General features: G+C 36.4%; 1 protein-coding gene and 1 long non-coding RNA gene across 3 annotated transcripts in view; both read right to left on the minus strand.

Annotated features, from left to right (window-relative positions):
- Window positions 1–24,867, minus strand: part of LOC135086839 (uncharacterized) — a 149,780-nt gene that overhangs the window by 62,519 nt on the left and 62,394 nt on the right. For both annotated transcript variants that reach the window (XM_063981646.1, XM_063981645.1), the window contains exon 5: window positions 4,974–5,130. In XM_063981646.1, coding sequence (XP_063837716.1) covers window positions 4,974–5,130 — 157 coding nt within the window. The remainder of the gene's footprint in view (window positions 1–4,973; window positions 5,131–24,867) is intronic.
- Window positions 17,636–20,275, minus strand: LOC135086623 (uncharacterized). Its single transcript, XR_010260547.1, has 4 exons — window positions 20,042–20,275; window positions 19,280–19,494; window positions 18,875–19,102; window positions 17,636–18,115 (listed from the first exon to the last, which is right to left on the minus strand). It is a non-coding gene; the product is annotated as an uncharacterized LOC135086623 (long non-coding RNA).

Consider the following 24,867-nt stretch of genomic DNA (forward strand, 5'->3'; position numbering starts at 1 on the left):
GACTTGACGAGATCCCGTGCGCTTCGAGGACGAAGTTCTGGATTTCAATTTCAATCACCGGCACAGTGCTGGCGGTACCCAGATGCGAGCGCCGCAGACGGCGGCTTTTGCGTAAAAATACTTACGGAATGCCTTATCAAGGAGTTGTTGCCAGAGGGCCACGACCGCGACCGTGTTCTATCGATGGATATTGCGGAAGTCTACCTAGGTACATACCTACAGTGTGATTTGGACAGATGAGTGCTTGTTTACGCGAAATGGACTTTTTCCGTAAAAAAGTTAGTGCGCGAATTGTGAATACAACATCCGACGTAGTGTCTAGTGAACAGCAAGCAAGTGTGCAGCCCGGAAGCATTACCTCAATTCGATCGTGGCTAGATTAGACAGTGCAAGACAGTGTTTACGTGAACAAAGTACAACAAAGGCTTGACGTTCAAAATGTATTGTGATTAGTGTAATAATAACCTAGGAACTTTAAATAACAACATTCAAAATCGGTAAATGTGTGAATAAGTAAAATCAATGAATCTAAAGTGTGATGGCAAATCATAATTTAGGAATTAAAACCAGGAAAATTGATCAGTGAGTTTTATTTACAACACCTATTCATATTCAATATTAGGGTGCATTTCCACTGAAGCGAAGCGAAGTAGTAATAGGTATGTACCTATCAATTTTTTATTACGTCTCTAAATAAATTGCGTAGGCATTACGAAAACGTAGATATTGAATTCCAATTTCTATCCTTTTTTAAATTTCTAGTTTAACGCGGATGATTCGCCTCGGTTCGTTGGAAAAATCCCCGCTATTACACTAATGAAAATACACTTATTTACCTACTTATGTGGCTAGATTTTGTTTCTCCTAGCGCGTAGTACCTATTAACATGACGTAACATCGTACATACTCACGAGTGATAATTTTTGGTAACGTAGGTTTAGTATATATGTTACGGTCAAAGTGATAAATGTGAAAATTATGAATAATCGCCGGTTATTATGAATAATTACCACATGATTTGGTAAATGTGATTAATATGAGGTCATTTATGTGTGTATAAAACTAAATAGGCGGCTTAGGGGTGGCCCAAGGGCCACCCCCGCCGCACCTTAACCTATTTTTCACTTTAAATCAAAACATTATGTCATAGGCATCATGGAAAAGTAATATTATGCAAAAAACATTCCAAACTCATTATGCCAAATTATATTAATATATGATATCAAAACGTTCAAAAGTTTGGCTGTACACGAGCACGTACACAATATGTTGTTCTCTTTTATGAAATTTGTTAGTACTAAGGTTGAATTATTAAATAATCACTGTTACATGTGATTAATTTATCACTTTCACCGCGACTGTCGGGAATTATTCATAATAACCGGTTATTATTAATAATTTTCAATTTATCACATTAACCGTAACATATATATATATAGTATTTGTTTTTTTTCGCGCGCCATTGTTCGTACTCGTATGAATGAAATGAATAAAGAAAGAGAGAGAGGCAGTGAGTGAAGACAGGATGGTTGTAAAAATAATATCTTTTTTTTTGTTAGGAAAAGTAAAAACAAAAACTAGCCTGAATTTTTTTTTAAAAACACTTGGGTTGTATTTGTATGATTTTATTAGACGCGTTGGTAAAGTATGATCAGTATAAAAAATAACACCTTATATAATTAGGGATCATCCCGCGTCTGGACCCTGAGTTGGGTATTGGGAGCAATAGCAAATCATAATAAATAGTGATTGATATCTGTAGGCCAAGGATGCGCACTGCGATAAGCTTTTATCGCGCCATTTTATCGATTTTATTCGTTACGTCCATGCCTTTGTCGTCTAAAATAATCGAAAAGATTTTATCACGGCGCACATCCAAGCCCGGCTGGTCTATTTACTGGTGAATAAACATTGGTTCAATTATGAAGGTCCGTTATTGAGAGACACTAGACTACATATTAATTATCATCAACATCACAATATGATAGATGCAGGTCAGGTGACCTAAAAACCAGATGCATCAACAACACGTAAAGAAAAGAAAGTAATTAAGTTAAGTAACCATCTTACACCCTTCACAAAAACTCCAGCGAACATCTAAACCGTGCACTCTAAAAATATCCACCCGAAACGGTACAAAAACTTTTACAGTCAAGTTAAATAAAAGTAACTCTGGATGTCCACGTTCTCAACAGCTAGGAATGTCGGATGTTTAGTTTGAGTTATGAAGTATCCCATTCACTTTGAGCCAGTGTATCTCAACATAAAGCCTTTGTGTTAGCTCCGCGCCCGCCCACGCATGTTCGCGATTCACAAAATCCACAAAATCGGGTCGGGGGTTTTTACAAACGTCAAATTACAAATTAAACGCTATGTTACATCACGCAAAATCTCGTTTGTTTCATTCGATCAAGCTTGACTGCTATTTTGTTGCTTGGAATATCACCATATTCGTTTTTAGCGATACCTACCATGATGATAAGACAAGAGACACACAAAACATTCACGAAACAGATTAGGTAGGCGTAATGCGTGGGAAGATTTGTTTATTTGATACTATAATATTATTTATATACGAAGTGTTTAAGATGAATAAACGCAACAATAGTATAAAACCAAACTAGACTTACGTGTTTGTTTCCATTGTCATCTTGTGTAATATTGCCCTTAAGGCTACACATCGCTGAAGTGGAAACCGACATACGCTGCGTCTTGATAAAACACGCACTCCGCACAAGAAAAGGGAATCAATTTCATTTCCAGGTAAACGTGGGACTTTAACAAAGTTTTTGTTGGATGAAATAACAATGGCATTGAGAGGAGAACCAACGATGTAAGTGATGTAACAGAGGCGATGAGAGAGATGTATATTACCGCCGCGGTCTTGTCATAGCTCTAGTGAGCTAATATTTTTATGGGTACTAAGTAAATATCACCTTTCGAGATGAGATGAGAAACATCTGAGAAGCCCAAGGATTCTTTACTCAGGAGACAATGCCATTCTGCTTGAAATCCTTGCGTATTATATTAATCCAATTAGGAAATCCTTCAGGCAAAATCGGGAAAAGGACGGGTTTGAAAATATTATCCGTCGGGTCAATTATGAAAACTGGGTAAAGATATCGCGGTGCGGGGGCGCTCGAGTCGTATCGTTTAATTTCACTCCACAAACGAAGTCCTGCTCATTTTCTGGTACCTTTATACGTAGGTATGTTTGTACAGAACCCGCGTTACTTTAATTGTGTAGACACTGACTAAAAGCGCAATGACAACGGTAATTTTAAGCAATAATTTAAAATTTGGTAATTTTGGGCGTTTAATAACTTGTTATTGATTGTATTGTAAAAGAAATTAATATTTTTCTACGCACAGCTAAAACTCCCTGCGTGGGCAGGTGGCAAAAAACATTAGTTAGAGAATTTTCCTCAATATTATTCTATGCTTGCATTAAATTGCTCTACATTTTCTTGCATTACTGTCAATTTTTTCCCAGAATTGAGTAATTTAATTGACAGTGTAAGGTCTCCTTCATAGAGGCGTTATTCAAATGAAACGACTCGCATGAGTCCTGTGATCCCAGCCGCAGTTCTATGCATAGCAACTGCCTGATTGTAGTCAGCTTTGTAGCTCAATTTGGAACCAAGAGTACCTAAATATGCACATTTCATTTGTATCAATGTAGCCCCAAAGCAGATGTTCCATATATTCATCATCATGACGGCGCGCTTCTAGCCATATGCGTTGATTATCCGTTGTATAATAATAATTATTATGATGTGGGCTAAGAAAGGATTTTCCAAAGGGATTAAAGCAATAAGGAGATGAAAATGAATTCCAAATTTTGAATGGAGAAACAATTTAACATTACATGGATATTTTTATTCGAAACATCATAGAAGTTAGTACTAAATAAGTAAAACTTGTTTCAGGCTTTTTCTTTTTCTACGTTTCCTCGAATTTAACGCGAGTGAAGCCACGTGCAAAGGTAAATGATAATATATTATGCAATAATTATTAGGAATTACATAATTTCTCACCTGAATATAACAATACTGAAGGTGAACAACCCACTTAAAGTGAATTAATTACCTACCTTAGTAGATTCGGCATTTCCAAATATTCCACCTTATAAAAGTATAAATAAACCATTTAATTTAATTTACGTATAATCTGAAATTGATTCGTTCTGAATAAATGGAATAATTTTAATTGAATGGAACATTTTTGGTATCGTGACGAGTATAAAGTTAAATCAAGTTCGCAGAACACTGCACGCACAGGGTCGCATGTCATTGATTAAAAATAAATGAAAGATAATTAATAAAGCCTCCAATTAAAAAATATCGAATCTGAAAATAATAAAATAACAATATCTAATAGGTTGGGCTGCTTCCATCTCTATTATCACACCAGTTCCATGACATCATTATATTGAAGTGGGTCAGTCAGCTTGCAAGATATGACCCAAACACACATTGCAAGTTAAATAAAAGCTTGTAATTTAAAGGAGGATGGGATCGGATCGAAGTGCCAAAATAGCATATCTCGGATGTCCAACTGCTCGACGGCCGGTGGGTCGGCCCTGATACCGCTAGGGTGAAGTGGTGGACGCGGATAATCGCGAGTTTGAAGCAGGGGACTGGCGAAATTGCACAAGACAAGCAAATGGCGACATCTCCTATTGGAGGCCAAGACACTGGGTCGCTGAGCCATTGTACGACACCGTTCCCACCTCTCGTTCCCACCGCTGCAACTCCTGTGTAGCCAGGATCTACAGCTTGATCGCCAATAAAAACCCAACCAGTGAAGGTCAAGTTTGTCCCGGGGGAAAGTGAAGCTCATTGGACCCGTAACGAAATTAATCAGAAGAGCATAGGAGGAGTTCGAAGTTAAAGTTCGATTTCCAAAACAAAGCGGATAACGGGTGACAAAAAAGGCTGAGCCTTGTAGTAAGAACAGATAAAAGTACTCACTCTTCCAATCATAGACGTTCTCCAAATTCTCAACGTGCTCCGCCCAAAGCAGGTACGCAAAGGCCTCGTCCGGCACATTGGCGATGTGAAACCCCTGGAGGGGCGGCACTCCGCTCCTCGAGAACTCCGCCAACTGCCCGGCGAGCTCGAAGCTGGCCTGCAAAGGAAAAACCATTTAACACTTTGCAGATTCAGTTCAAAATCCTTTGACAATTAGGTGTTTTGTAGATTGATTTTACCAGTTTTTAAAAAGCTTTGCTAAGATCTTGTCTACTCACTATTTGATTTGTAATGTTGTGCACAGGAATGCAATTATTTACGTACACATTAAAAAAGGTCTTTGTGAATTTCATTCAAAAAATGTTTGATATGATTTCAAATTAACTCGTACTCAAAAAGACCCGTGAATTTATTGTGTACGTATTAAAGGCATATTACCTAACAAAGCTTTGTGTAGAGCTGAACACCAATTAAAAGGTTGCGCAAGCGACGACATAATATATCGCAGAATAATTGCCAGCTACGTTTCAAAGGTTTGAATTGATTTGGCACGTCATGTAAAATAAACAAATCAAGCAAACAAAGTCCATATTATGTAGGTACAGTCGAGTTCATAAATATGTTGGCAGAGCCAATGTTTCAAAATATTGTAGCGCAGCAGCGCTACCGCATCATGTACGAGTATGTATATGATATGATTACATTTTATTGATGTATGAGTTTGTACGTGGGACACTATTTAAGTTGTGAGCCTAACTATGAAAACAAAGTAGTATATTATTAAAATGGTATTGATTGCGTTTATTGGTATTGTCTTTCATGATTTATGTACTTTTTATTGTGTCCGAAACACTTTTCATAGCATTTTTTCCACTCAGCTTGAGGCACCTCCAAAACATGGTTTTTGACCGCACCGACAGTTGCTTCTGGCTACATAAATCGCTGTTCACGTATTTAATTTTAATGTAATGGGTACCAAAAGAAGTGTTTAGATTCCAAGCAAGAATTTTGTAGCGTTGACCTGTTTATTTCATATTTTGAGTGTTCAAATAGTCAGTTGTTTGACGAGACGTGTAAAAGCTCACATTTTCGTCACGAATGGCGATTCGACTATGCTGGCCAGTTTCCCTTATTAAACTGAAGACTTTTGGAAAAAAAGTGGCTGTTTACTATTAAAAATTAACCATTCTACATTTCTCTAGTGACGTTTCTGTCATATAATCGGATATTTCGGAAAAATAGGCGACCGTAAGTTTCAAAGTGTTCCGAGCGCATGGGACTTTGGTTGGAATTGGTTCATCTTAAATCACCTCCATAGTCGATAGCTGTTTATTTTCAGCATCATTATGCATAGATCCTTAATTCGTCAACTGTCACAATTTTAAAAACGGCTTTTAAAGCTTTTTAAACGTATTTATCAAACATTTCCAAGGACTAAACGACACAAGCGTCCTATTGAGCGTTTGAAAAATTTTGTGACATCCAGCGAGAAAAAAACGTATTAACTATAATATGGTCATACAATATTTTATTACTGCTGGTGGAATTAAAGCCTAGGATTATCTCAATCCTACGATATATCACATGACGAGGTTTCTCTTCCATTTTTCTGACAACATCAATGTTTTCCGCCACTATTAGTCATTTTGGACGACTTTCGCAAAGTTCACTGGTGAGCAAATGACATACAATATTATACTTCTTAAACTAGCGTTTTACAATAGTAAAGGACAGATCTTTATCACCAAAAGTGAAATTTGGCTGACCGCTTTAGTTTTGTATTGATTAACCACGTCGAAAGTCATAATAAATCTTCGCGCGTAAATTTCCGCAAGTCAATTCCATGTTTTTGTAGTCAAGATAATTTTCAATTCAATGTTAATAATACAAAACGTGCTCAAATGATAAAAAGTTTTGAATAAGGTTGTAGTCAAAAATGTCAAACTTTTCATTAAAAGTATCAGATGTCGTCTAACAACACGTTATGTTGTCGAGGCTCACAACTTAAATAGTGCCCTAGTATTGAAATACATATTATGAACGTTAAAACGCTAATAATAACATTGGCGCTGCCAATATATTTATGAATTCGATTGTACATTATATTTAAGGCCCACGGGACTAATACGTGATTTGCCAAAACGGCTAAACGCTGTGAAATCATCAACTGAGCGTTATTATGTTCTGTCTACCTTTGAATTAGGAAAGCAAAATTGTGAAAAGCATAATATCATTTTCAGGTGATAAAGCTAAATATTTTAAATGTTGCATCAAGGTACGAGTAGGTAGGTCAGCCGACAAAAAATGATCTAATGGCAATATGTATAAATTGGTAATTCATTGGTAAACAGAATCTGTCTCGATACTACTTTAAAATATTTTCTGCTAGTTATAGGAAAAACTGTAAACACCTGAAAAAGCAAACTTATTTGTACACAATTAAAGCTTTTTGATAGCACTCTAATACTACCTTATAAACTAGTGTTCAGTATTTACTATCACAGTACTACTTCCAATTACAAAACCTGCCTAACAAATGAGACTCCACCTCACGTACCTAATCTAGACTACCACAATTTATAATAGACTAAGAGCTAGTGAACGCCAGACCTACGTCATTTTATAAAAGCTGAAAGTTTGTCAGCGTATGCTCCCAATATAGGTTAGAATGTTGGTGAATCATGAAGTTTGGGTCATCGTGGCTTTGGCAGCTATCCTTAAATAACTGTCTACAAACTATCGTACTAAACTATTATATCTCACCATCTCCGCTGTTGAAATTAATCTTGCAGCTTCGAAACACGTGCAATTCTAACTCAATAACAATTAGGGTCACTTTGTACATCTCGCCTTAGCTGTGACATATGCACGGCGTATGTTCCCTTATAAATTGTGGATAGACGAAGAGCTAGTGAACGCCAGACCTACGTCATTTTATAAAAGCTGAAAGTTTGTCAGCGTATGCTCCCAATATAGGTTAGAATGTTGGTGAATCATGAAGTTTGGGTCATCGTGGCTTTGGCAGCTATCCTTAAATAACTGTCTGGCTGATGTGGAAACTACTTCTAATCATTGCCCATCAGTTTTGACAGTTCCAACTCCTTGCCAGACAGTTTTTTTAGGGTAGCTCCCAAAGCCACGATGACCCAAACTTCATAATTCACCAACATTATATCCTATATTGGGAGAATACGCTGACAAACTTTCAGCTTTTATAAAATGACGTAGGTCTGGCGTTCACTAGCTCTTCGTCTATCCACAATTTATAAGGGAACATACGCCGTGCATATGTCACAGCTAAGGCGAGATGTACAAAGTGACCCTAATTGTTATTGAGTTAGAATTGCACGTGTTTCGAAGCTGCAAGATTAATTTCAACAGCGGAGATGGTGAGATATAATAGTTTAGTACGATAGTTTGCGTCTCAATTGGATCCATTATGCAGATGCAAGCCGCGAGGCTCAAGTTTTCGTGCACACAGCTTGCGCTGCTAACTTTAGTGTATGAATAGTCATAGTATTTTAAATAGAGAAAATAATTATTGTTCTTTGTTGTATTGACAGACACTTTAGTCGGTTAGAGTTTGTTTTGTATAACAGCATGGTTTTATTTACACGTTAGAACATTATAGAATTGGTGGTCCCGAGCACACACTAGCACATAATCTTGTTATTTTATAAAAAAGGGATTACAATAGTGATAATGTTATGCGCCGCCTCTTCTCAACACTGTTCCAAAGCAAGCCTAGATATAATGGTAAAAAAATATCGGCGAGATGCGTTTATTTGTGTTAAGGCTTTTTGGACATGAACAAAAGAAAATTGATTTCAGACTTCGATAAGCCAACCAAGGTTAGAACGGGGGCGTAGTGTGAGTTTATGTTAAACGCATTCGATAAAATATATTATGAAGATTTTAATTCTTGAAAGTTTCCGCTAAGGGCGCTGTACAATCCGTCATACATTTAATGCATTTGACGTAAACTCACACTACGCCCCCTGTTCTAAATGGTCTAACTAAGCTATGACCTCCTTGAGCAATAGCAATCCGTTTTCAAAACACCCTGTGTTATTAATTCACTAATAGGGGTTCAAATGAATCATGATAAGTTAGTCAGTGAGGTACGGCTCTTCAGTTTTACGGCAGGTCAGTCAGGGAAGGCAATTTCAAATGACGTAGCCTCTTTTATTGCTGACGTGACGGGCGGGGCTTGTGCAATTTTGCCTTTTTTGCAACGCGTCACATGGCTCTTTGAGTTTGATAGTGGATCTTAAAAGTTATTTTATGTCAGCCGGCGAAGGCGGTATGGAATACAAGTAGTGACTGTCGTATGGATGTGGGCCAAAGTTTGTAGACGGCCACGATGTGGGATGGCAGTTGACTGAAACGCAAATTAATAACTACTCGTACAATTTGGTTACAGAACTTCCATCAGGATTTCGGTATCGTTTTATATTGGATTCAAATATTTGTCAAAAAAGAGCTATGGAAAAAGAAATCACATTTGTTCTTATGAACACGTTGTGGTGATTAAAATATTGTTTATAATACTTCTATCATGTTAATTTTATTTCATGTACTACCTAGGCATGTACGTAATGAGAGCATCTCAAATATTTTGTTGAAGAGCCTTACTTAGTTACTTACTTAACCTTTAATTCAATTTCCGGCACCCATATTTGATTAAAACGACGCCAATACGCTTGCAGCGCGTGCATTCATGCAAGCATTCTATTGTCCATGTTGATGGATTCACGGGCTTTTAATCTGTTAATTTACATACGGGCCGTAAACTTAAAATGCGGAAACACTAAATTATTCATCGGGGATTTATTTTAAAAAGGTTTTTTTATATTGTGATTGATCACGGTTTTGTGAGAACAAAATGCATGCATGGTCACGTTAGAAGTTAGCACCTAGGTACCTACTTAGGGATGTTTGATTCTACGCAATTCTCAATCTATTTTAAAAAAAATTACTCAAATGAACAAAACCCGAATTTATTAACTCAATGTCAGTTGGTATTGATAGAGTACGTCATCATCAGTGCTAAATCATATTACTGCTATTGTCTATTGTGCTAATATGTTGTTAATTATTATTGGCAATAAAGCCACCAGCCAGGTACCTACATCATTCACCATTTTTACATTTTACACTTTTTTAAATTTCTAACTAAGCAGGACTTCACACTTAGAGTAATTTTACTATCGCAGTTGCTAAGTTGCCATATCAGCGGGCCGTAGTTACACGAAATCCGAGTTCTAAGTACCGCCCATTCCAAGATCCGGGTCTAATGACATTCTTGTGTCCGTTTGAGAAATGTTGTCACATTGTCAACACTACTGGGTCGTAACGACACAATACAGGCGATACGCAGTAGGGCCAAGGGAAAGTTTTGTTGGTCTATCTGGTCTTTAACTTATTTTGTGTGAAATTAAATGGTAGCTTCAACCAATTTCTTGACTATATATTTTGATTGCCACAGCAAATGGAAGCAATTTCAAAATTATGGCACTCTACCACAATGACTACAAAGTATCTGATCATAGTAGAAGATCGGTCTCGTAAAATATGTAACGAGTAGCATTTTAACTAACTCAGTGACATAAATGAATATCTGACGATAGATCATAGAAAATAAAATATCATTGGACATTCTACACTACGTTTCTAGTCCCAAACTAAGTAAAGCTTGTACTATGGGTACTAGACAACAGATATAAACTGTAAACATACTTAAATTCTTTTTTTTTGTAAATACATACAAAATATCTATACATAGTAACACCCAGACCCATCACAGAAATTAAAATTCATCATTTCAATTTCTGCCCGGCCGGGAATCGAACCCGGGACCTCTCGGCATAGTAGTCCGTTCTGAACCACTACACCAAACGGCCGACGATCAAAGACACACATCAAATGAATGAGCCTACTTCATTCTTTCTAACAAGGCTGAAGTGCAAGCTCTCATTAACTGTACAAGTACACTTAATGAGCAGGTGGCAATGGCCCCGGGTGGCTAACGCGGCGCTGGCCACCTTTACGACAGCCATTAAACGCCATGTTTCAATTCCACGTGTAGTCGGCCCGTTCGTATTGTATGGATGGATGTTGGCCGTTAAGAAGACGAATGTGTGACGATTGCATGCAGCAGAGTAAAGATTCATCCGGCTCGAAGGACCATTTAGATTTACTATGAGATAAATTCCTAAATAATTTACTTGAAAAATATGTAGTTTGAGAAACAAGTTAACAGAGTCGTAAATAGGCATGCCAATGTAGTGGATGATTTATGGCACAGAATGAAATTCAAATGAAAATTCCTTTAAAAATCTCTTACCAAGTAGGTATATCGATTAATAGATATGCAAGCCAGGTTGTCAGAAATATGTTGATGTATGAGAAAAAGCTTATGTAGAAGCAGTAGTGCAGTTGCTGTAGTCGTTCTTTCGTACTCGTATCCAGTGGGCTAATTCAAATGCATTTGTCGAGAGTAGAAATCGTCTGTCAAATAATTTTCTAGTAATCAATTTTGAACTGATTGTCAAGGTAATACAGTTGAAAATTGAATATCAAAGCCAGACTACGCCTAATGTCAGATCAGCCGATGGTAGATGCCAAATTTCCAATATCGCGTACGAAGACGGAGAACTTTGTCAATATAGTGGTACATAAGGGTCATAATTAGTGGATGCCGACGATTTTCGCGCTGTCATCTCAACGACTGCCCACCCTTGTCGTTAGAGCAGTCGACTGGATAGAAAGCATGGAATTAACATGGTGATTGATAAACTAGGTGCAAATAAGCATAGGTATTTTATAACCACAGAATGCTTTTTGCTTAAATTTGAAAATAAAGGATATTGTTCTGCGTCCATACATCGTTCGCCCCAAGACCCCCAAGCAATGAAATAATGATTTTTATATGTGAAATTACTTAACGATTGTCACCTTATACTCCACTAGCTTTTCGCTCGCGGCTTCGCGCGCGTGGCCTACATTAGGTACCTACATATTTTACGGAACCCTATTATTTTCCAAAATAAAATTTAGCCTGTTACTCGTGGATAATGTAGCTTTCGAATGGTGAAAGAATTTAATAAAAACGGTCCAATAGTTTTTGAGTCTATTCATTACAACCAAACAAACAAAGTTTTCCTCTTTATAATATTAGTGTAGATACTTAAAGCACGGATAAGCGGGAGATTCGTTACAATAGGAAAAACGCTTCAGATTTTGAGGTTATTAGCATAACAGAAGTACATTTCCATTTTCTATCTTCTATAGGTACTTATAATAAATCTGTAGAGAGGTCAACTCTGTACATGAAATATATTTTCAAAATAACTATCAGGGGGTGATACTGATGCCAAAAATGCAATCAGTAAAATTTTTGTCTGTCTGTCTGTCTGTATGTTCCTTATAGAAACAAAAACTACTCGACGGATTTTAACGAAACTTGGTACAATTATTCTTCATACTCCTGGGCAGGTTATAGTATACTTAGGAATTCCCACGGGAACAGGAATTAGCGGGAAAATCCTTTTGTATGAAAAATCTAAACCGCTTAAGTTAGACGCTTTAAATTTCGCACGTAGGTACTTTAGTAAACTAATTCCCACGGGAACTGGAATTCGTGGGAAAATCCCTTTGTATGAAAAATCTAAACCGCTTTAGTTAGACGCTTGAAATTTGACATGTAGGTATCTTAATAAACTTAAAGCTTAGTTACAACAGGATATTGCAAAATTCCCACGTGAACGGGAAAAAACATTTGAACGAAAAAATCTAAACCGCGTAAGATAGATGAAGGGGGTAAAACGGGATCCACGCGTACGAAGTCGCGGGCGGCCGCTAGTTGCTAATAAAACTATTTATTGTCAAGAATTATATGTATAATATTGCGAATTCCCGTTCCCGTGGGAATTAGTTTACTAAAGTACATAAGTGCGAAATTTAAAGCGTCTAACTTAAGCGGTTTAGATTTTTCATACAAAAGGATTTTCCCGCTAATTCCTGTTCCCGTGAGAATTCCTAAGTATACTATAACCTGCCCAGGAGTATGAAGAATAATTGTACCAAGTTTCGTTAAAATCCGTCGAGTAGTTTTTGTTTCTATAAGGAACATACAGACGGACAGACAGACAGACAAAAATTTTACTGATTGCATTTTTGGCATCAGTATCACCCCCTGATAGTTATTTTGAAAATTATATTTCATGTACAGAATTGACCTCTCTACAGATTTATTATAAGTAGGTAGCGTAGTGGCACCAATGATCGACACTTTAAGGAGATATTGGGCTTCTTATTAAGATTAAAGGTCATTTAGTCATCTTTAAACCAAAAGTAACGATTGAGCATGATAAGGTATATTCTTGAGATAAGAATAGGATGTATTATTTTTATTAACTATACACGGACTAGAAAAAAATCCCAAAAAATGAAAAAGCATATAAATCTCCAATCATCGACACCGAATCTCCAGTAGTCAACACCCAGTCATCGACAGCTGCCACTTACCGACACCCAGTTATCGACGATCTCCTTTTTTGGCAAGTACTCGACCAGGTTTAGGACGGAAGCTCTGCCAGTCCTGGCTGGTGTACTGCCGGTCGACTTAGAGGTACAGAAGCGTGCGGCTATGTACTTCGCATCAAGGGAAAATATACCTAATCTCCGATTTCTTAAATAGCCGCGATCGTTCTAAAATAAGCCGATTATTTAATTCCCGAGAAGTCGTTAAAGAGGAATTACTTAATGAATGGCAAAAAAGATGGAATACGTCAGTCAAAGGGCGTCACTTATATAATTTCTTCCCGAATGTACGCGAACGTCTAACTAGGCGATGGTTAGAAATCGACCATTGCTCGTCGCAGTTCCTCACGGGGCATGGCAACTTTAAACATAAACTTCACTAATTCAAACTATTTCCGTCTCTTTTTTGCGAGTGTTCCACTAATGATGTCAGTCATGAGCAGTCTGCCCATCATATTATCTTGTGGGAGTGTGATCTTTGGAAACATGAACGTAATTTAATGCTTAATTCAATACAACATACCTACATCTGTTTCCGCAATTTATTACACCGATCTTGTCGCGACAAGGAAAGATTTTCCGTGCTTTTAAGCGATTTTGTGAAAAATATTATTGGCAGGTAGTTGCTAATTGCTCATAAGATAAGCCCCCTTAATTTATATTTATTGTCCGTGGTGCATAATCTTTTCTTAAAGGTTTTAAACCTTTGTTTGTCACCTGTCATCCGCTTTGCAATGGAGGGAAGTTGAACCTTAATTTCGAACTCCTCCTATGTTCTTCTGAATAATTTCGTTGCGGGTCCAATGACAGTTTAACTTTCCCCCGGGACAAACTTGACCTTCATTGGTTGGGTTTTTGTGGCGGTCAAGCCGTAGATCTTGGCTACACAGGAGTTGCAGTGGTGGGAACGAGAGGTGGGAATAGTCCCGATTTTAGTTAAAACTGTGCTCGGCCCCATTATACAGGGTGGAAACGAAAAGTGATCTCACTCGATTATTTGTAAACTATCTATACAAGATATCGAAAAACTGGTTATTGATCCTGAAAGTGCTTAACGAGCTCTTTCAAACGGTATCAGTAATAGGTTACAGAATTAACTGGATCTATCCGAAAATTCAATGTTTTCAGGCTTCATACTAAATGTATGTAAGCCACACAATATTAGAAGTGCTAATTTTTTTTTATTCAATAATAAACACTTAAATTGAACTCCAAATTGCATTCTTATTTAGAAAACATTGGTTTTAGGCTTTACTTACTATAATATTATCAAGACATGAGTGCCATGACTGTGGCAGTACTAAATTGTATGGAAGCTGGTAACATTGAATTTTCGGATAGATCAAGTTTATTTTGTAACCTATTATTGGTACCGTTGGATAGAGCTTGTGAAGCACTTTCAGGATCAGTAACCAGTTTTTGGATATCTTGAATAGTTTTTAATATTATGTGGTTTTACTAAATGTATGGAAGCCGGAAACATTGAATTTTCGGATAGATCCAGTTTATTTGGTAACCTATTATTGGTACCGTTGGATAGAGCTCGTAAAGCACTTTCAGGATCAGTAATCAGTTTTTGGATATCTTGTATAGTTAAGAAATAATGGAGTGAGATCACTTATCGTTTCCACCCTGTATAATATAGTGTAACCCATTGTTGTTTTCCCGAAATTTTATCATGGAGCGTAATCCTACCTAGGTACTCCGAAACGTTTAGCAGCAACTGCAATCTTTTCGCAATTTTAACAACTTCTACAGCTTTTTCTAACTGCTCGGGAGAATATTTTTTTCTCGAACCAATCATCGACATATATTATTCCCCAATAATCGACACTTGTCGATTACTGGTAGCTCGACTATGAATAGTTTACTTCAAATATCTACTAAATGCGCAAAGTAATAAGAACTATATCCGGTTGTCAAATGAAAAATGTTCCAAAAAATTACTATCGACACGTGTCGATTATTGGAAAAGTCAGTTTGTGAAAACCAGTGATCGACACCAACATTTTACTAATATCAAAATAACATTTTAAATTCGTTATAACAAAAATGGATTCTATAGTTCTTAAAGTAACCCGTGAAAAAGATAAAATTCAAATAAGTTACAATACAATAGTGTAATTAACAAAAAATGTACTCACTTCCTTAGGGATTTTACTAAGAAATGTTGTAATTTTCACCGGTACTCCAGCCGCAATCAGTTGTTATACTGCCATTTTCAAAATAAATTGGCGGATTTTGCTAAAATGTCAATGGGAGGCAGTCAAAAGTGTGCTTTCTATGGTACAGTGTTGACATATTAAGAAATCGATTTTATACTCTTATTTTATTGAATCAAAAAATAAAGTGTCGGTCATTGGTTCTTGTCGGTCATTGGTGCCACTACGTTATAGATATGTAGGAGAGACGTCTTAACCCTTTTCTTGGCATTGTGCATTTAAAGATACGTTGACCAAAACAAAAATATGGGGGAGAAACCAAAAACTATTTTAAAATGTTTTTTTAATATAACGTTAGCCCAAATACTACAGATTGTGTTACACAGTATAGAATCTCTACAGGCTGCACAGATTTAACAGTAATATTCAAAATGTCAGACCGTTGACAGGCGTCTACGCACCGGCTAATAATTTTTATTATATTCGGTGTTTTTTTTAAAGAATATTGGTGATTATCTGTAGTAATATGGATAGTAAATAAAGGTTTCTTGACGATAGTGCTGTTTTTTCATCCCAAAACTTGTATAATTATTCTTGTACGATGCGGATTGTCCGAATGTATCTCTAAATGCACACTGTCAGATACGTAATGATTTACTTTCAATTTTGAATGTATCCATAAAGACACATTGCCAGGTTCTCGTTGACTTTAGTTTATGATTTTTTTCATAGATTTTATCGCATAAAAAGGGAATATGTTATTAGTTAGTAATATTAAAAGTTGTAAATTATATGCCGATGTGAGTTTTAATTCATGTAATAAAGAATGTTGTTTTTTAGACAACTTTGTGCTGCAGCAACAAAATCAGGCGCGCAAAATGCTGGTTCTGGTTCCAAAATCTGGAACCAGGTCGAAAGTCAGTGGCGGTGACACTTCAGCTAATGAATTAGAAGCCGCACTTAGCCTCCTAATACTCTTGGGTGGTTATCTTCCTACTCCAAATAACCCAGATCACCCTCAAAAAACGAGCAGCCTATTCAGGCTGCTGCATGCTTCTGGTTATAAAGCTGGTGATTGAAGAATTTCAGCCAGTTCGACTGCTGCATAGTTCTCCAGAGAGTTCCCGAGATCCATTTCCGCTATCTTGCGTTTCCACTGTAAGTTGGGTATCAAATTATCTGCAATCGAAGACGTGAACACAGTTCGGTACCAGTTGGCGTCAATATCCCTCGTATTTTTTTAATGGTCTTGCAGGATTCCTATGTGTCCTATCTACATTTGCTTCTACTGGATGGTAAGAGGGGTGTGAGGTTCAGGAGGTACTCCAATGACGCTGATGGAGTGGTTCTCATACATCCAAATGCAGCTATACTTGCAAGGCGTTACAGACTTTGAAGCGGGTTTTTTACTTTGTTTTCAGTTTTTTGTAAAAGATACTTATTTTTTATTTCTCAAATAAGGAATAGCTTAAGGTTTTGTAGTAATTTTCATTTAAATAACTAATTTTTACTAACAAATAAACCATGTTTTAATTTACTACAAAGCTGGCAATGTGCACTTAAAGATACATACTATATTTCCAAAACTACATACCTAAGATTTTTTTTCGTATTTTTTACATGATTTTTATTCGTCCTAAATCCAATATTTATAGTGTAAATCACAAATATTAACCAAAACCGTCTTTGCCAAGTATAGGGTTAATTACACTTTAAATCGTAGATCGATAAAGAACCCCTTTGTCAAACCGTATGAATAGCAGCAAATAGAACTTTGCGTATTGGAAAAATAGGAATGCCTACGGAAAAGCCAAACATTTTTTAAAAAGAAGTTAATATATTTTACTTACATTTAAATCCAAAAATATCTTTATTCCGACCCAAGGGTAAGTAGGCAGTTATGTAGGTATAAATGAAAATACGTATGTAGGTACTTATTATTTATTAATAGTCATGTTCTACATTTTCTATTAAATATGGGCCCAATACATCAATGATGTCGCCATCACAACAAAGTACCATAAATGGTTTAACGAGATTCCGATATTTGTATAGGGAATAAGTTTTTTTTTTTGGTATGCATAATTGCTACTTTTTTGCACATAAATGTATGTATGTACCATCCATGATGACAATAGCCTTTCTTTGTGGTAAATCGTTCCTGGCTTCCCGAAAAGAGACTGGAACATAAAGGTTTCTTTGGGCTACTTCCTCTCTACTAATATGTTGTAACCCTAAATGTGCTGGTACGAAATGTTCCTCCATCATACTGCGTGCTTTCATTACATATTTTGTAAGAGTACTCCTTGAAATGCCAAGTAATGTAGCTATTCTGTCATCTGAATCACCGGTCCTCAGCTTCATTAAATAAGCACCAACTGTAGTAATTCGTGCTCTCTGATAGTATCTATGGCAAAGAAGATCTGAAGGACGAATCTGAAAATAAAATAAAACACCAGATTCACAGTTCAACAATAAGAAGAGCAATATTTATATAGGATTAACGACTTTTGTGTGTAACGGAATAGTAAGATGAGTGATGAAAGATAATTTATGATTTGAACGCTGAATGATGAGGAATGATTGGTCTATGGAGGAAACGAAAGGGATGAATGAGGAACGAGGATTGAGAGTGAGAATAGTGGTAGTTTAAAAGAGTAGTCTGTTGTTATGCAGGAAGTATAAATAAAACTTTACTGAGTTTATTTGGCTCAGGGAATTTTTAACTGGCTTTATAATAGTAAAAATTATGTTTAATATTATGTAAGTAATAATATTGCAATATTTTAATAATATAAGTCTATTTGTATTATACAGGGTGGAAACGATAAGTGATCTATAACACTTTTAATATTGTGTGGCTGGCATACATTTAGTATGGAGGCTGAAAACATTGAATTTTCGGATAGATCCAGTTAATTCTGTAACTATTTACTGATACCGTTAGAAAGAGCTCGTGAAGCACTTTCAGGATGAGTAACCAGTTTTTCGATATCTTGTGTAGTTTAGAAATAATCGAGTGAGATCACTTATCGTTTCCACCCTGTATAACCTGTATGGATGAGAGTAGTGGCAGATTGAAAGCAATGGAAGGAGTTGAAGGATGGGAAGGCTGATTCGGAAAAAACCTTTTTTATTATTATAATAAACCGGCATAATTATTTTTATGTATTATAAAACTGGCAGGGCTCTTACCTCTCTGGGTTGAATCCAATTTCGAACAATGTTTAATATATCTTGATTATTCTCTGTATCCAAACAATGACTTCAAGTTCGCAATAATGAACAACCACATCCAACACAAACTTGTTGGTGACCTACCGGGGCACCGGTTGGCATATCTGGAGAGTCTTGTGAAGTAGGTGTGGTATCTCTTTGCAATAATGAGTGACAAGCCCCACAGATGTAGTCATTTGCAGTAACCTGTTTAAAAATAATAATAATTAGAAATAAGTTTAAAAAAATTATCAGTTTTTTAATGTCCCGCACTTAAATTATTTTATTTTAGTATTAATTTACAGAAACCAATAACTTTACAAGAATTAGACTGATTGTATAGCCAATAACATTTTATTAAATAAGGACTTTAGCGTGCATTACCTCTAATGGAGTTAGTCGTTCCACAATTATGTTCCTGATGTTAATATGATGTTGAGTGTTAGTTCTCAGGGACATGAGCTGATGTGAACGTGTTCTAGGCTCTAGTGTTCTACTGCAAAGCACACATTTTCTGCTAAGATTTGAAGTAGATGCATTTGTGTTGTATCTTGGGCTTGGGTCCAACATGTTGTGCATATAAGATCATGAGCTGTAACCTGTAAAAATAAATAGATTCATTGCATGCCATGCCACACATACTCCTGTGCGTTGAATAAATTGAGCCGCAAACCATAAAAAAAATGATAATTCAATATTATGTGCTGTTAGTAGAATTTTGGGTCAGAGGGTAGGGTTAAACAGCTTTAGTAAATAAGCATTGTTGTTATAATAATTAATTATGACGTGTTACAAACTTAGTTACAAAAAATAATAATCTAGTAGTCTTAGTTCCAAAAAACAAAACAAAACAAGCTTTCATTGAGAGCAGGGAGATAGTGTCAAAGTAAATAATTCCTTAGATTTACACCAAAACCAGCTGGATTGTCAACATAATTGTTGTTTCGCTCATGCCTCCATTGCGCTGTACCATCGACTAGTTTCTTACAATCGAATCGGGCCTGGCTGTCCACACTGTCCAGGGTTGAACCACAGATAATAGCGGAACATTCATTTCAAGACAACCCGCCATGAGAATGGCAATTCAGAAGTTTGGCAAGGCTAGTACTTATTCATAAGATTGCAGAGCAAAATGTAGGTACTTACCGATCGAGGTGCTGCCCATTGTTGTGTATAATTAAGTTGCTCATTTTCTAACACCATAGAACCACCAGCCGAGCCTTGGCCGAGCCACACAAAAACAGTAAATCCCAGGCTGAGTATGTCGTTATTGCAATCAATCAGAGTCCGTTTGAATAGCCAAGTTTGTAGTTAATAAAGTTCCGAAAATAAAAGCTAAAACACAAACGAATCACAAAGAAGGATCAAGCAAGACAGCAACACAGCAAGAGTGAGTGAGAGAGAAAAGGTGATGCGAGTGAATGACAATTTGACTAACAAATAGGGATGTCCATTTAGAATAGACATAATCGATTAAATTGATCGTTTTTGAAAAATTTTATTTTTAAACATTGTGTTGCTATAAATATTTATTTTATTTATTTAATAGGACAACCAACAAGACATACACTGGAAGACAATCAATATTTACAACGTATTTAACTTAATCTAAGTGCTGCCTTAAATAGGTTGCCACGGCATGCAATAGTGGACTTATACATAAACAGTGTCTACACTTAAAGAAAAGAGTAAATATGTAAATGTAGGTAAATAAATGTGATTAAATATACATAAAATGCAATAATCCACTGAAGCGCTGCGGGCGCGGCGGATCTGCGCCCGTCTAAAGGTCTAATGATTAGACTCTAGTCTAATCGATCATACCATTATTTACTTAAATCGAATTAAAAAAGCGCATCTCTGTCTCTGCTCTGTCAATATGTCGGTGACTTTGATTTCGTTTAAATACTTTTAAAATATTTTTTCGAACTGCAACTTGTCCGATAGGTTTGGACACTTGCAAGTATAGGCCAGTAGAATTAGATTTTAAATCGGAAATAATTCCTACAAAAGATTTTATTGCTTTAATGGCTTCATTGGTTGCCCATCAAGACTCTCCTAGGTTTTCGACTTCGACAGAGTTGTGCTTAAGTGGTGGGGGCCCCCGAAAGGGGCGCTTTTTAGGTTTTCCGGTTATACCGCATAAAGGACTTACCCTATCGAAAAGTGGTCTTCCTAACGGTTGAAGGGCATTTAATCCTGCATTAAATAAGACCAAATTCATATGTTTTGGACAAACCGTTCTCGTGCAAATGTTCGGCAAAGTAGAAAATATGTGTATAATTAATGACCCTCTCCACGTCCAATAGAGTCACCTGTAGGCTCCCAAGCCTTGTAAAGGGTTGCCTTAACCAGCATATCCCTGTCAAGGCTCACAAGTTGGATTAGCTTATCCTTGTTCGTTCCAGCCGTTCCTTAACTGCGGTTGCTGCACCTCTTCCTGGCACTCTCCTGAACGACTCTGTGTTACCTAATGTGGCTGCCCCTCTTTCTTGTACCCTCCTGTACGATTGCATTGCTTAGCCATATGCCTGGTCCAAGGTTCGACGCCATAAAATCAACTTCGTACGCGTGAAAATAGTTTAAATACTATTTTCCGTGCTTGCAACATTTTTTTTACTGCTTCGCCTCTATTAGTCGTAGAGTGATAGTATATATCCTATAGCCTTCCTCAATATATGAGCTATTCAACACAAAAATAATTATTTCAATCAAACTAGTAATTCTTGAGATTAGCGCGTTCAAACAAACAAATAAAAAACTGTTCAGCGTTTTAATATGAACTTGTTGTTGTTCATTTTTGGCGTCGAACCTTAGACCAGGCATACGGCTAGGCAACGTAGTCATGCAGGAGGATACAAGGAAGAGGGGCAGCCACAGTAGGTAACACAGAGTCGTTCAGGTGAGTGCCAGGAAGAGGTGCAGCAACCGCAGTTAAGGAACGGCTGGGACGAACAAGGATAGGCGCATCAAGCTCGTAAGCCTTGATAGGGTTACACTGGTTGAGGCGCTCCTTTTCAAGACTTGGAAGCCTGCGGGTAACGAGCCATTGGACGTGGAGAGGGTCATTAATTATACACATATTTTCTACTTTGCCGAACATTTGCACGAGAACGGTTTGTTCAAAACATATGAATTTGGTCTTATTTAATGCAGGATTAAATGCCCTTCAACCGTCAGGAAGACCACTTTTCGATAGGGTAAGTCCTTTACGCGGTATAACCGGAAAGCCGAAAAAGCACCCCTTTCGCGGGCCCCCACCACTTAAGCACAACTCCGTCGAAGTCGAAAACCTAGGAGAGTCTTTATGGGCAACTAATGAAGCTATTAAATCACTAAAATCTTTACTAGGAATTATTTCCGATTTAATTCATTTTTGTGTTTAATTCTACTGGACTAAGTAAATAAATAAAATATACATAAAATTATGGTACATACTAAGTCTTTGAAAATCTTAGGGCGATTTTTATCAATGTCCTTTGTCTGCTCGATTGCATTGATGGTAAGGAGCAATGGTATTATCTATAATATCATTGGTAAGGAGGGACTGTTCTAAATACATATTATGATAGTTGAGATGGTTGAGAATATTTCCGGGTCGATTGCTTCCACCTTCGGCCTAGATAGTACCTACCTACCTACTTATACGCCAAACTATCTTATGATTGTTATGCATTGTTAAGTAGGGTTATAATACCTAATTATGATTGTTATGCATTGTAAGTAGGGTTATAAATAATTATAATTTACATAAGCAGCAGGTCGGTTATTTTTATTTAGGCAAATGTAATATTTTAAAAGACAATACGTACGATCAGATATTAAGATCAAAGATAAAGATTTCTGCTGTGAAAAAAAATATAAAACAGCTAACTTCTATATCAAGTTCCAACGTCGCTATACGTACCTACCTACTTAATGCTACTGGATTATACGTTCATAGCTCAGAAGTTTAGTCCTTTTTCAGCAGTGTTTAGTAAGAATATTATTACAAATGGGCTTTTAGGGATTTTGTTCACATGGAATAAACGACAAAGTTCTTAGTACTTATCCAATAGGTAGTAGTAACATTTATGTAGAAAACAGGAACTTAGATGCCAACGAAAGAAAATAGGCTATCAAATGTTGTTTTGGGGACTTACCTTTATAAAAATATCACATTTAAAAATTCATACCATTTGTTGTTATTTTAAAAACAATGTCAATTTTGACGATTAACTGAAAGTCTATTATCTATGAATATAGTAGCGATATATGGTATCCAGATCCAGCGGCAATGGCAGTGCAAAATTTTGACAATGACTGTAGTTATCATACTTCGAGTTTGTCCATGGAGACGGCAAAAGTCCTTTAGTTGGCCATAAAGTAAACTTAACGGAAAATGTTACTTAATTGATACCGAGGCGCAACCTGGAAGCATTGCTAAGTGTGCTCCTCGTTACTGGTTCATCGTTCGTCATCGTCATTGTTCGTAAAAACCGGGTCGCGGCAGGCAAATAATAAAATTAGTCTTATGTCTTCTCCCTTATTAACTTCGATGGATAAATAGCTAAACCTCCTTGCGCGTAACTGACGTTTGTTGGAAAACCGATTTTTTCAGGCCATCGGATTTTAATTTCAAAAGTCATTGACCAATCCCAGTTCATATAATAACTATTATGACGTTTTCTATTGGCCAAAAGATTTAACTCTCTAAAAATCCGCGTGCAACCATATCCTGCTTAAATATTGTGCACTTTATTGAGCACAGATTAAACAAGCTAAATGACAAATAGAATAGATTGAAATGACAGATTGCACTTGAATTACCCCAGGGTATGGAAACTTCCATACAACGGTCATCGAAGTGAAACGTGCTTCCAAACAGCGACATCGGTGAATAAATTCAAATACTTTTTAACTACCCTAAAACGCTCTAGATGTCGCTGCTCCTGTTTCCTTCATATTTTCATTTTTTTCTTAATTAAAATATATTTGAGAATATTGTTAATTACAATGTGAAAACTTTTTTTAAATGAAATTAATTTGTTTTAATTTAAAACTGAACATTGACATTTTTGTTATAATTTACATAATAGAGTAGTAGAAATTACTATTTAACATATGGCAACTTTGTTTTTCCTCCAAAATGGCCGGTGTTGTTTTTGTTATGTTAAATGCATTCTTGTTTTCTTAGCCATCATTTAAGTTTTCTGTGGCCCTATTAAAGTATTGAAGAGTCGTCGAGTCAAATTCAAGTTCATTCCTTCGTACCTGCTGCTGTTCTGGTTCATCGGAGTTGTGTTCGTTCCTTCGTGAATCGCGAAGAAACTTTCTGTTATGTTCACAAGTGATCTGAGTTTTCTCAATGTGCAAATGCTTTTTAGTGTTGTTGAAAACTTTGCGAAAAGACGCTTTTGGTGTATAATATTATGTGTGTTCATAAATAAAGTAAAATTATTAAATTCAAAAGTTTTTGTTTACTTATTTGCATTTCCATGTGCAATGTAGAATTTTTCCAAATCCATTGTTTTGAAAATAATACAATACGTACACCATAAAGATAAATATTTTCAAAATAATGGATTTGAAAAAATTCTACATTGTACATCATAAAAACAATAATTCTTTGAAGGTTATGAGGGCCTATGTGTGCGTGAACTGTGTGTATGTGTGCGTGGACTTTATGTATGTATGTGTGCGTGTACTATGTATGTATGTGAGAGTTACGTACGTAGGTTAAGTACAGGGAATTTAACACCAGGCTGTCAATTTGTAGGCTCAAAAATTTGACAGAGAGGGTTCTCTATTTCATATGTATTACTTTTCTCTATGAATTACCCTACTGTTTTTGTATCCATATCCATATTCATACAAATGCACTTCAATTGATAAAACCACAATGGAAAAATTACCAAGAATAAGAGTTAAAAAACAAAATTGCCTAACTCAGGGATCAAATCTCAGCTTACAGCTATTGACCACAATCACCA

The sequence above is a fragment of the Ostrinia nubilalis genome, chromosome Z (genome assembly GCF_963855985.1).
Source record: "Ostrinia nubilalis chromosome Z, ilOstNubi1.1, whole genome shotgun sequence".
NCBI classification, from domain to species: Eukaryota; Metazoa; Arthropoda; class Insecta; order Lepidoptera; family Crambidae; genus Ostrinia; species Ostrinia nubilalis.